The 13,257-nt window shown below is 37.2% G+C and overlaps 1 protein-coding gene and 1 long non-coding RNA gene across 5 annotated transcripts in view; both read left to right on the plus strand.

Annotated features, from left to right (window-relative positions):
* The first annotated feature begins 2,575 nt into the window (after positions 1-2,575).
* The window catches only part of ZNF267 (zinc finger protein 267), a 174,337-nt gene continuing 163,655 nt past the window's right edge, over positions 2,576-13,257 (plus strand). For 2 of the 4 annotated variants that reach the window (XM_032271713.1, XM_032271717.1), the window contains exon 1: positions 3,486-3,581. Coding sequence is in view for 2 of the 4 variants with exons in the window: in XM_032271720.1 (XP_032127611.1) it covers positions 2,900-2,933; positions 3,486-3,581 (130 nt within the window). In the remaining 2 variants the exon portion in view is untranslated. Of the gene's footprint in view, positions 2,934-3,485; positions 3,582-13,257 lie in introns of those variants that run through there. The other 2 variants (XM_032271720.1, XM_032271719.1) reach the window with 2 other exon arrangements.
* LOC116545102 lies at positions 3,588-5,347 on the plus strand. The gene is made up of 2 exons (XR_004266189.1): positions 3,588-4,244; positions 4,569-5,347. It is a non-coding gene; the product is annotated as an uncharacterized LOC116545102 (long non-coding RNA).

Consider the following 13,257-nt stretch of genomic DNA (forward strand, 5'->3'; position numbering starts at 1 on the left):
CACCTGTATCTTCCCCTACAGGTTCTGTTTATTACGTTCAGATTATGATTTACTTTTTTCCCCTACTAATATCACAGCAGTGATTATGGGTCCATCTGTGAGTCAGCACTGATACCAATTCGTCTCATTACAGCCGATGCTAACTTCATTCACCTGGCTCAGGTGCTCTCGGCCAGATTCCTTCACTACTTAGTTATTTTTCTCTTTGTTGTTAATGAGTATCTAGGAGGGAAGATTTACTGAGAGATGCGTATAAACCATCATGTCGAATCCAGAGACTCTCATTACTTTTTAGTTTCCCTTTGCTTGTAGGTTGCTTTGGAGAGGCTCTCACATTTGTTGACTGTAGATCCCGGTTTTTGAAACTAAGTTCTGAAACAAGCCTGAGCTCTGTAGGTTTCCTTTTATTTTACTCATATCACAGCATACTCTCCTTATTCTCTGTATTTTCAGAGAAAGATGATAATTAACATGTAATTAATATGTCTATTATCTTAAAATTCTAAAATATAACACAGCACATAGAATAAATAAAACAAAAACTTTGGGGGAAAAAAAAAACCAGACTCAGAGACACAAGCTCTTATTTTAATTTATATCATTGTATGTATTGGTTTTCATAGTTTAAGAAACAGTAAAAGGGGTCATTCTCGAAAAGTTTTATAGTTTTAACACAATTTAAAATATTTCCTAATTTTATTAAGAAATGTCCTGTCACTTATCATGTGTGTATAGTTACCGTTTCTATGTACATGTGTGCTTATGACGTCAGCAGCATTTGATCAGTTTTGTGTTGCTGCCTTCCTGTTGTCATAATTCTCAGTTATGACACCTGCTCTGAACATTCTTTTATGGTTGTCTCTGCATTTTGGCCTGCATGTCCCTTTAAAATGAATTCTAAGTTAGATACTGGGGTAAAATACAAGTTCTACTATGTACTAGCTATTTGGCAAAAAAGTTTTTTTCAGGCTTGAGTGGGGAGGGTTGGCAAGATATTTTTATGTAAGAGGAAGAAAACAATTATTTCTCACATAGATTATATTTATGGCTTTATCAATACGTGAACAACTTTTAGGATGACATCTAGTATATAGTAAATGTTCAAAAAGAATTCTATTACTCTTGCTATTATGTTATAACCTGTAAATTTCATAAAACTCTCAATTCCACATCATCCCTGAATTCTTTCCTCAGTGTTCTACCTCTCTACTATTCAAAAGTGTGGCCTCTGGACCTGAGGCATTGGAATCACTGATGAGCTTGTTAAAAATGCAGAAACTCTGGTCATTAGAGAAATGCAAATCAAAACTGCATTGAGATATCATCTCATGCCATTTAGAATGACGATCATTAAAAAATCTGGAGACAGCAGATGCTGGAGAGGATGTGGAGAAATAGGAACACTTTTACACTGTTGGTGGGAGTGTAAATTAGTTCAACCATTGTGGAAGACGGTGTGGCAATTCCTCAAGGACCTAGAAACAGAAATTCCATTTGACCCAGCAATCCCATTACTGGGTATATATCCAAAGGATTATAAATCATTCTATTATAAGGACACATGCACACGAATGTTCATTGCAGCACTCTTTACAATAGCAAAGACCTGGAACTAACCCAAATGCCCATTGATGATAGACTGGACAGGGAAATTGTGGCACATATACACCATGGAATATTACACAGCCATCAAAAACGATGAGTTCGTGTCCTTTGTAGGGACATGGATGAACCTGGAAACCATCATTCTCAGCAAACTGACACAAGAGCAGAAAATCAAACACCGCATGTTCTCATTCACATGTGGGTGTTGAACAATGAGAACACTTGGACACAGGGAGGGGAGCACTACACACTGAGGTCTGTCAGGGAGGAAATAGGGGAGGGACAGTGGGGGGATGGGGAGTTGGGGAGAGATAGCATGGGGAGAAATGCCAGATATAGGTGATGGGGAGGAAGGCAGCAAATCACACTGCCATGTGTGTACCTATGCAACAATCTTGCATGTTCTTCATATGTACCCCAAAACCTAAAATGCAATAAAAAAAAGGAAAAAAAAGAGAAAAAATACAGAAACTCAGTCCCAACCCCAGATATTCTGAATCAGAATCTGCATTTGACCAAGTTCTCCCATTTATTTTTGAATACAATAAAATTTGAGAAGTATGCCTCTAAGTCACCATGACTTTTCCACCTGAAAATTACACACAACTGATTGTGGATGATGTAAATATAGCTCTCAAAAATGTATATTCCTATGTTGATCCCCTAGTTTTTTGGTTCTTTTGTTTGTTTTTGTTTTTTGAGACAGAGTTTTGCTCTTGTTGCCCAGGCTGGAGTGCAATGACGCGATCTTGGCTCACTGCAACCTCCACCTCTGGGTTTGATTCTTCTGCCTCAGCCTTCTGAATAGCTTGGATTATAGGTGCCCGCCACCATGCCTGGCTAATTTTTTGTATTTTTAGTAGAGGCAGGGTTTCATCATGTTGGCCAGGCTGGTCTCAAACTCCCGATGTCAGGTGATTCGCCCACCTTGACATCACAAAGTGCTGGGATTACAGGCATGAGCCACTGCGCCCAGCCCTGATGCCTTAGTTTGATATTTTATATTCCGTATAGGCATAGTATCTACACTGGTTTTGTGGATCTTACGTCATTCTCTTTCCACAGAGTTAGAGAATACATTAGAAAATATTACTGTGTTTAAAAGTATCTTATTATTTCAGGCCACTCATATAAATCAGAGTCAGTTCTCTTAACTCTCTTATTTCATCTTGGGTCAATGTGTTAATTATTTTTATTTCAGGGACTGCTGACATTCAGGGATGTGGCCGTAGAATTCTCTCTGGAGGAGTGGGAACACCTGGACTCAAATCAGAAGAATTTGTATGGGGATGTGATGTTAGAGAACTACAGAAACCTGGTTTGTCTGGGTGAGGATAACTTGGCTTTGGAATGTCTAATATCTAATAACTAAGGGTTTTATTTCTTTCCTTTGTAGAATGTCTCTTGGGAGCTTATGCTTTATATGAATGAACTCAGATTCCTGCTTCTAGGAAAAAAAAATTATGGGTTTGTTGTAGAAAAAAAACTTCCTAATGTTTGATCTTGGCATTTGCCTTCTTTCTTGAGGTGATATACAAACTTCACTCTGGTTTAGTGGTGATTCTAGAAATTGAGTGGTATAAACTATCATTGCCCACAGTTTAAAATCCAATTCCTTCTCCTTATTTTTGATTCAGTCATACTTGGAAGTGAATCTCAGGATTCCCATATTTAAAATGCTTCCTAAATATTCTAAAGAAGCTGACAGGAAACAGTATTTGGGGAAGTAATTTTCTGTATTTCTATAGGAAATTTTCTATATTTCTATAGTAAATTTCTATGGGAATCCTCTATAATGTCCCCTCTTTACTGAGTACCCTACTGATTTGGCAGTTAAAGAACTCCCAGCAAGAGTCATGTGACTTTTTCTCATAAAACAGGTCTTGCTATCTCTAAGCCAGACCTGATCACCTTTTTGGAGCAAAGGAAAGAGCCCTGGAATGTGAAGAGTGCGGAGACAGTAGCCATCCAGCCAGGTAGGCGGGAGTGAATGAGTAGATGACATGGGTGAGAGGTCCAGAGGTCAGGAAAGAACCAGACATTGAAGTGTGGATTGGGAAGTTCTCCAGTGGAAATGATTTTTTAGATGCATAAGTTTATTTCTCTTGCTGTCGTAGAGGGACATCTTCTGTCTCATGCTTTGAAATTATCTAATGATTCTCCTTCACCTTCTGTGATCCACCATCAAATTTCACAGTGACAGCCAAAGTCCTGTGAGGCCTGTGAGGGCCTGCATAATCTAGCTGCTCTTCCATTGATTTGGGAGCTCTGGGGAAGTCTGTGCATGTTTCTACCTCTATGTGAAACCACTTTTAAAGTTCCGTTTTTGCCTCATGTAGAAGTGTGTGAGGGCAGTGATGGAAAGTGGGATTTCTGTTAGAAGCTGCAGGAATTCTGTGGACAGATGTCACATATTTTCTGGTATTTGAATTTCTAATCCTACAGTGGTTTTCAAGATGATCCTACAAAAATTGAGACTCAGTAACTTCATCAGAGCACAAAGCATTTTCCTAAATATAAAAAAACTGATCTTGTATTTCACTTCAACTTTCCATCTTTCCTAGCCTAAACTAAGATTAGAAATATAAGCTCTACATGCACAAAGTCCACAGATATAAAATCATTTAATATGTTACTATGTAGAATTCTTTTGTTTTTTTTTTGAGACAGAGTTTCACTCTTGTTACCCAGGCTGGAGTGCAATGGCGCAATCTCGGCTCGGCACAATCTCGGCTCACCGCAGTCTCCGCGTCCTGGGTTCAGGCAATTCTCCTGCCTCAGCCTCCTGAGTAGCTGGGATTACAGGCATGTGCCACCGTGCCCAGCTGATTTTTTGTATTTTTAGTAGAGACGGGGTTTCACCATGTTGACCAGGATGGTCTCGATCTCTTGACCTCGTGATCCACCCGCCTCGGCCTCCCAAAGTACTGGGATTACAGGCGTGAGCCACCGCGCCTGGCCAGTATGTAGAATTCTTAACTAAATGAATGTCTGTGGGGAGCTTAGAACATTGCCCAGTATATAGTAACCTCTCAACTCTTACCTTATAAATTAATAGTATCTTATAATTTTGTCTAGATAAGTGTGAAGGTTAATGATAATGTGTTCTTTATGTTCGTTTTATTTCTTTTCCTTTTCTTTTTTCTTTTGCTTCCTTCTTTCATGTGGATTTTTTTCCCCACACTTGTAAATTATATATATTTAAGGGATACATCCTGATAATTTGATTTTATATATGTATATGTTGTATAATGATTAATACAATGAAATTAATTAACACATTAATCATCTCATATAGTTGCCAGGTTTTTGTGGAGAGGACATTTAAAATCTACTGTGTTAGCAAATCTCAAGTATACAAGAGTATTGTAAACTGTATTCACAGTGCTATACATCAGATCCCCACAATTTATTTATCTTTTAAATGAAAGTTTGTACTCTTTGACCAGAGTATCCCCATTTTTACCACCTCTCAGCTGTGGGAACCTATTGTTCTACATTTTGCTTCTATGAGTTCAACTTTTTAAGATTCCACAAATAACTGATACTATACAGTGTTTGTGTTTCTCTATCTTATTCATTTACCATAATGTCCACCTGGTTCTTTCATCCTTGTTGTCAGAAATGGTAGGATTACCTTCTTCATTATGCTGAATAATATTCCACTATATATTTTGAATAATCAGCTATCAACATAGGGGTACAGATATCTCCTTAACATACTGATTTTATTTATTTATTTTTGAGATGGAGTCTCACTTTGTTACGCAGGCTGGAGTGCAGTGGTGCCATCTTGGCTCATTACAACCTCTGCTTCCCTGGTTCCAAGCGATTTTGGTGCTTCAGCCTCCTGAGTAACTGGGATTACATGTGTGTGCCACTTCGCCTCGGTAATTTTTTTGTATTTTTAGTAGAGATGGGGTTTCCCCATGTTGGCCAGGCTGATCTCAAACTCCTGGCCTCAAGTGATCTGCCTGCCTTGGCCTCCCAAAGTGCTGGGATTACAGACGTGAGCCACTGAGCCCGCCAGATTGTATTTCTTTTAGGTATATACTTAGAAATGGGATTGAAGGTTCATATGGTACTTCTGTTTTTAATTTTTTGAGGAGCCTCCATCCTTTTTCCCATAATGGCTGGATCAATTTACATTTCCACCAACAGTGTATGAGGTTTCCTTTTCTCCACAGTCACCAACATTTGTGATCTCTCGTGTCTTTGATGATAGCCATTCTAACAGTATGAGGTGATATCTCATGATTTGATATCTCACTGTGGTACCTCTCTGTAAATGTGAGATGATGTCTCATTGAGGTTTGATGTGCATTTCCCTGATGATTAATTATGTTGAGCACCTTTCTTAAACCTGTTTGCCACTTTTATGCCATCCTTGGAAAAATTTCTAATCAGGTCCTTTGCATATTTTTAAGTCAGATTGACTATTTTTGGCAATTGAGTTATGTGAGATTCTTATGTATTTTGGATATGAAACTCTGATTAGATAGAGTTTCTCCCAGTCCTTAGGCCGGACCTTAGGTTGCTTTTTCCTGTTGTTCTTTGTTTCCTTTGCTGTGCAGACACTTTTAGTTTGATAGAGTCCCACTTGTTTTTGTTTTTTGATTTTGTTGATTGTGCTTTTTTGGTGTAAAATTGAAAAAATCAGTACCAAGTCTGATGTCAAAGAGCTTGTTCCCTGTGTTTCTTCTAAAAATTATACAGATTCTGGTTTTACATTGAAATGTTAATTTTTTTTCAGTTCATTTTTGTATATAGCATAAATGTTCAGTTTCATCTTTTTGCTCATGAATATCCATCTTTTCCAGCATCATTTATTGAAGAGACTGTACTTTTCCCTTTGTGTATCTTGGTGCCCTTGTCAAAGATTGCTAACTGTATACACATGGGTTTATTTTTGGTTTCCTTTTTCTGTCCCATTGGTCTATGTGTCTTTTTAGGTCAGTGTAATTCTCACGGTTAGTATAGCTTTGTAATAGTTTGGAATGAAGACATGTGATGCCTTCAGCTTTATTCTTCTTTCTTATGATTGTGTTGGCTATTTGGAGTCATTTGTGATTTTATAGAACTTTGAACGCCAGATGCAGTGACTCACACCTGTAACCCCAGCACTTTGGAAGACTAAAGCAGGTGGATCACTTGAGGCCAGGAGTTCAAGACCAGCCTGGCCAACATGGTGAAACCCCATCTCTACTAAAAATATAAAAATTAGCCAGGTGTGTGGTGGTGCATACCTGTAATGCCAGCTACTGGGAGGCTGAGGCAAGAGAATTGCTTGAACCCAGGAGGCAGAGGTTGCAGTGAGCCACAATCATGCCAGTGCACTCCAGCCTGGGCAACAGCAAGACTCTGTCTCAAAAACTATATTAAAAAAAATTTTTAGAATTTATTTATATTTCTTTGAAAACTGACACTGGAATTTTAATAGGGATTACATTGTATCTGTAGATCACTTTGTGTAATATAGACATTTTATTAATATTAATTTTTCCAGTCCATGAACAAGGAATATCTTTCCATTTATTTGTGTCTTTTTAAATTACATTCATCAGTGTCTCATAGATTTTACTGAGCAGATCTTTCACCTCCTTTGTTAAATAGAGTCATATGAATTTTATACTTTTTGATGCTATTATAAATTGGATTGTTAACTTTTTTTCTCAGATCATTTATTGTTAGTATATAGAAATGCAACTAATCTTTGCATGTTAATTTTGTGACCTCAACTTTACTGAATGGGTGTATTAGCTCTATCTCTTTTTGTGTACTCTTGAGGGTTTTCTATATGTAAAATCACCTAGTTTGCAAGCAGAGAGAATTTTAATTCTTCATTGCTGATGTAAGTACCTTTTATTTCTTTTTCTTAATTGCTTTTCTTGCAGGGCAGGTAAGCCTCCAAATTGGGGCTTATCCTGGCAAGGTTCATGGCTTCACTCAGGAAGAATTGAAGCACAAGCTAGTGGTAGAAGAAAGCAGCTTTATTGAGCTGGCGGTGTTGCAGCTCTGTGACTGCTCCTGTGGAACAAGGCTCCCCTGTAGGCAGTGTGCTGAGAGGAGCAGTTCTGCAGCCGTGTACTTACATGCCCACTTTTCCTTACATGCAAACTAAGGGGCAGTGGCAGTGTTTTTTCCCTTCAGTTATTTAGAAGAATTTGAGAAGGATTGACATTAATTCATCTTTAAATGTGTGATACATGTCACCCATGAAGTCATTTGGTCATGGACTTTTTCTCATTGGATTTTTTTTTTATTACTGCTTCAATCTCCTTTCTTATTACTGGTCAGTTCAGTATTTCTATTTCTTCATGATTTAATCTTGGTCAGTCATTGATTTCTAAGAATCTATTTCTTCTAAGTTATCTGATTTGTTATCCTGTAATTGTTCATAGCAGTCTCTTATTATTCTTTGTGTGGTATCAGTTGTAGTGACTCATCTTTTATTTATTTATTTATTTATTTCTGATGGCCAGGCCAAAGAGCAGTGGCATGATCATGACTCACTGCGGCCTCAACCTCCTGGGTTCAGTGATTCTCCCACCTCCCAAGTAGCCAGGACCACAGGTGCATACCACCATGCTCAGCTAATTTTTGTAATTTTTGGAGAGAGGGGTTTTACCATGTTGCCCAGGCTGGTCTCCAACTTGTGGGCTCAAGTGATTTACCCACCATGGCCTCCCAAAGTGCTGGGATTATAAGCATGAGCAAGCGTACCTGGCCATTTGTAATTTTTTGAGTCCTCTCTTTGTTCCTCTGCTTAATCTGGCCAAAAGTTTCTCAATTTTGTTTTCTTTAAAAAACTCCATTCAGTTTCTTTGATCTTTTCTGTTGTCTTTCTAGTCTCTATTTAGTCTCTTTTTATTCTAATTCTTATTATTTCCATAATCATGCTAACATTGAGATTATTTTATTTTTCTTGTTCAAGATTCTTGAGGATTACAGTTAGAGTGCTTATTCAACACTTTTTTTTTCCCTTACTGTATGACTTTATTATTATAAACTTCTCTATTAGAACTGTTTTTGTTGCATCCCAGAAGTTTTGGTTTCTTGTGTTGCCAATTTCATTTGTCTCAGGATACGCTTGATTTTTCTTTTGATTTCTTCTTTAACCCGTTGATTTTTCAGGAGTGTGTTGTTTAATAGTCACATATTTGTGAGTTTCCAGTTTTGTTCCTGCTATTGATTTTCAGTTTTATATCAGTGCAATCAGAAAAAATAATTGATAGAATTTTATTTTTTTTGAATTTGAAAATATGCACCGTTTTTTACTTTTGGTTTAACATGTGCTCTGTCCTGGAGAATGTTTCGTGTATTCTCAGAAGAATGTGTATTTTCATATTGTTGGATGGGATATTATATGTATATTTAGTCTGTAATGTTATAGGAGTGCACTGTTTTCTTTATTTTGTGCTTGAATGAGGTATCCGTTTTAAGGAGGGTACTAACATTGTCTTTTATTGTATTTCTTTATATTTCTCCTTCCAGTTCTGTTAATGTTTGCTTTTTATAATTAGGTATTCCAGTGTTGGGTGCATATATCTATTTAATTTTTCTATCCTCTGGGCAAATTAACCTCTCTATTATTATATAATTAACTCCTTTGTCTCTTGTGACAGGTTTTGTCTGACAGTCTGTTTTGTCTAATGAAAGTATGACTACCCCTGCCTGCACTCTCTTTTGTTTTTTATCATATGTATGGAATATTCCTTCCAGTTCTTTCCCTTTTAGCCTGTGTTTGTCTTTAAATCAAAACTGAGTCTTTTTTAAGCAACCTATCACTCAATTTTTCAAAATTCATTCAGCCACTCTGTCTGTTTTAAATCTGTCCCACTATATCAGAATATCACAGGGTATTTTATAAGGAAATGGGTGATTTATAAGGGATACGAATTAATTTAGCTTATGATTCTGGAGGCAGGGAAGGCAGAGAGCATGACACTGGCATCAGGTAAAGACCTTTTTCTGCATAATAACAAGGCCAAAGGCATGACGGGGAGAGAGCTGTCTTCTGTAACAAACACACACTGTGATAACTAACCCACTGATGTGATAAGGACATTAATACATTCATGCAGGCAGAGATGTGATAAGGACATTAATACATTCATGCAGGCAGAAGTCTTATGGCTTAATCACTTCTTAAAAGTCCCACTTCTTAATTCTATCACAATTGCTATTAAATTTTAAGCTAAAGTTTGGAAGTGACATTCAGCCCATATCGGTGTCTGTTTATTGGATAATTTAATCTCTTTTTATGTAATTATTGATAGGTAACTATTATAATTTTGTTTTCTATTTTATACTTCATTTGTTTCTTTTTCCCTCTCATGCTGTCTTTCCTTTGGTTTTGTTAATTTTTTGTCTTGTTTTTGTATACTTTGATTACTTTCTCTTTTCCTTGTATCAACTAGTTTTTTTTCCCATAGTGGTTATAAGACTTACATAAGACATCATGTAATAGTCTAGTTTAAGATGATAATAATTCAACTTTTATTCATAGAAAAACTCTATAATTTTCCTTCCCTTCATACATTTTATACTATATATATCACACCTTAAAACTTTTTATATTGTGTATTCATTACAAATTATACTTTTTAAGTAAAAAGTAGCTATACTTTTTAAAACTACTTTTGTTTTATAGTTCTTATACTAGAATTAAAAGTGATTTCTGTGCCGCCATTACAGTATCAGTGATGTTTGTAGTTTTAATTTTTTCATATTTAGTTAGCATTTCATCATTTCAACTTGGGTAATTCCCTTTAGTTTTTAGCTTTTCTGGACAGGTCTAGTGGCAATGAATTCCCTTAACTTTATTTTGTGGGGGGGGTTGGAGGTCTTGAAATGTCTTTGTCTCTCTTTTATTTCTAAAAGATGCTTTGTTATATATAGCCTTGTTAGTTACCCTTTTTTTTTTTTTTTTTTTTAATTTCCCTTCTTTCAGCACTTTGAATATATGGTATCATTCCCATTTGTTCTATAACGTTTCTGCTAAAAAATCTACTGATAACATTATAAAGTTTCCCTTGTATGTGAAGAATCTCTTATCTCATGTTGCTTTCATGATTCTTGCTTTGTCTTTGAATTTTGACAATTTAATGTTAATATGTCCCAGGGAGGTCTTCATTAGGCTCTTCTTACCATAGGTAGGTATTTTGAGCTTTGTGAAACTGGTTGTTCATATCCTTTTACAGATTTGGGGAGTTTTAAGACATTATATCTTAAAATAATCTTTTTTTTTCTTTCTTTCTTCTGAAAATCCAAAAATGTGTATGTTTGTTAACTTTATGATATACTATACAGCCTATATGCTTCCTTTATGCTTTCATTTTTTTCTAATTGATTACTTTCTTTTCTTTTTCTTTTTTTTGTCAGCATACCCAAAGAATGAGATTACTTTGCTGATTTTTTTTTTTTTTTTTGCATGACCGAATCTCTTGTTAAAACTGTTACATTTTTTTTCAGTTCTTCCATTTTTCACTTTAGTTCCAAGATTTCTGTTTGGTTCTTTTTAATGGTTTCTATTTCTCTATTAAAACTCATATTGTTCCAGTATTATATTATAAAACTTTTTAGTTATCTATCTGTGTTCTTTTGCATCTCATGGAAATTCTTTAAGATGATTATTTTGAATTCTTCATCAGCCAACTTTCAGATCGCCATTTCTTTGGAGATGATAACTAGGGATTTTTAGTTTCCTTTGGTGGTGGTGGTTTGCTCGATTCTTTATAATCTTTGTACCATTATGTTTATGTCCCTGAATGTGAAGGAGCAAACATCTCTTCCAGTTTTTATAGACTAGTTTTGGGAAATAAATACTTTTTTCTTTCGGATCCCTGAGCTGATGAGATTTTGACTAAGATTGCAGTTGAGTGTGTTGGAGCGTCACATGATTGTTACTGGGTCTGCAATGGTTTTTTGGTTGACAGACCCATTAGCAGGGCATAGACAGTCATGGATCCTGTCCGTTCTCTGGGAAGACAACTTTCTTCAGGATCTTGAGCATTGGGGCTGTTTCTAAGATAAGGAATTGCAGTTGTTTCTGCAGAGTGGGGTTGCTGATAGAGTAGATGTGGACAGGTGTGGCTCCTGCTGAGTCTCTGGAAGTGCTTTCATCCAGTCATTGAATAAGTCACCGATGGACATGACTGACCGCTGGAACTGATTCATAGGGCTGCTGCAGGATACACAGCTGAGACGAAAATCTCACTTGTCTCTGGGACCATGGCATGCCTTCCTCCAGGTTTCTGGGTGAGTAGGACTGCTCCCAGACCCTGGCTGACAGAAAATAAAGCTAGGTTACAGGGCTACTTTAAGGGCTGCTTTAAGATTAACAGTGAGATTAATGTCAGCAAGTCTAGCTCCAGGGGCAGAGATGTGTATGTTTTTAGGCAGATTTCATGTTGAGCAAAACTCCTGAACTGTGGCTGCATGAAACTGGAACAATGTTTCAGTGCCACTACTTGATTCCCATTCAGCTCAGTGTTGACAGTCCTAAATCCAGGGTCACAGATGGATGTTTCTTCCTTAGGCTCCCTGTGTGGATAGAGTTTTTTCCAGACCATGACTGAGAGGTGAGGGAGATAGATTTTGCCTTATTCAGGGGCCACAGACAGGACCAGGGTCTTCAGGACTGTCACCTGAATCTCAGGTTGGAATGAATCCCCCTGGTTTCTTGGCAGAGTTTTCGAGTGGCAGGACCAAGGCCAAGTGAGCTACAGCTAAATCTACAGTGGGATATGGCGTGTGTGTGTGTGTGTGTGTGTGTGTGTGTGTGTGTGTGTGTATCTGTGTGTGTGTCTCCAGAACCATGATCAATAAGCTACCCTTTGGTTAAGGGCTTGTCCTCAAATTGTCCTCTTTGATCATGGGCTCCACAGGCATCACAAATTCTGACCTGGATCGCAAAGCTCTCATAAAGGCAGTTGTGCTTGGCACAGCTGCCTCATTATGTTGTGAGAAATATGCATGGGGGCCTCCTATTTGGTCATCTTGCTTATGTTACTAATCCTACAAGTTTCGCTTTCTGAAATATATATCAAATTTGTCTGTGATTTTTTTTTTTTTTTCTTTTGAGACGGAGTTTTACTCATGTTACCCAGGCTGGAGTGCAATGGCACGATCTCGGCTCACCACAACCTCCGCCTCCTAGGTTCAGGCAATTCTCCTGCCTCAGCCTCCTGAGTAGCTGGGATTACAGGCACGCACCACCATGCCCAGCTAATTTTTTGTATTTTTAGTAGAGACGGGGTTTCACCATGTTGGCCAGGATGGTCTCGATCTCTTAACCTCGTGATCCACCCGCCTCGGCCTCCCAAAGTGCTGGGATTACAGGCTTGAGCCACCGCGCCCGGCCCTTGTCTGTGATTTTTAGATTCAAAAGTTCTGAAATAAAATGTTCAAATGTACACATTTTTGTTTAAGATGTAAATTAGATTACTAGTGGGCATCACATATTTATTAATACGTTTCATTGTAAGTTTACTGTAAGCAAAAAAGAATTTTTAAGATTTATATCCTTTTTTTAGCCTGTATTTAAATGACGTATAATTTAATCCCAAATAGTGATTTTATATTTCAGTATTTCTCACTGTTTTGCAACTTTATGTTGTTCCTTTATTTGGAAATAGAAAGCTTTTCTTA

This window comes from Sapajus apella, unplaced genomic scaffold (genome assembly GCF_009761245.1).
Source record: "Sapajus apella isolate SASKATOON/1434 unplaced genomic scaffold, GSC_monkey_1.0 scaffold246, whole genome shotgun sequence".
Classification (NCBI taxonomy): Eukaryota; Metazoa; Chordata; class Mammalia; order Primates; family Cebidae; genus Sapajus; species Sapajus apella.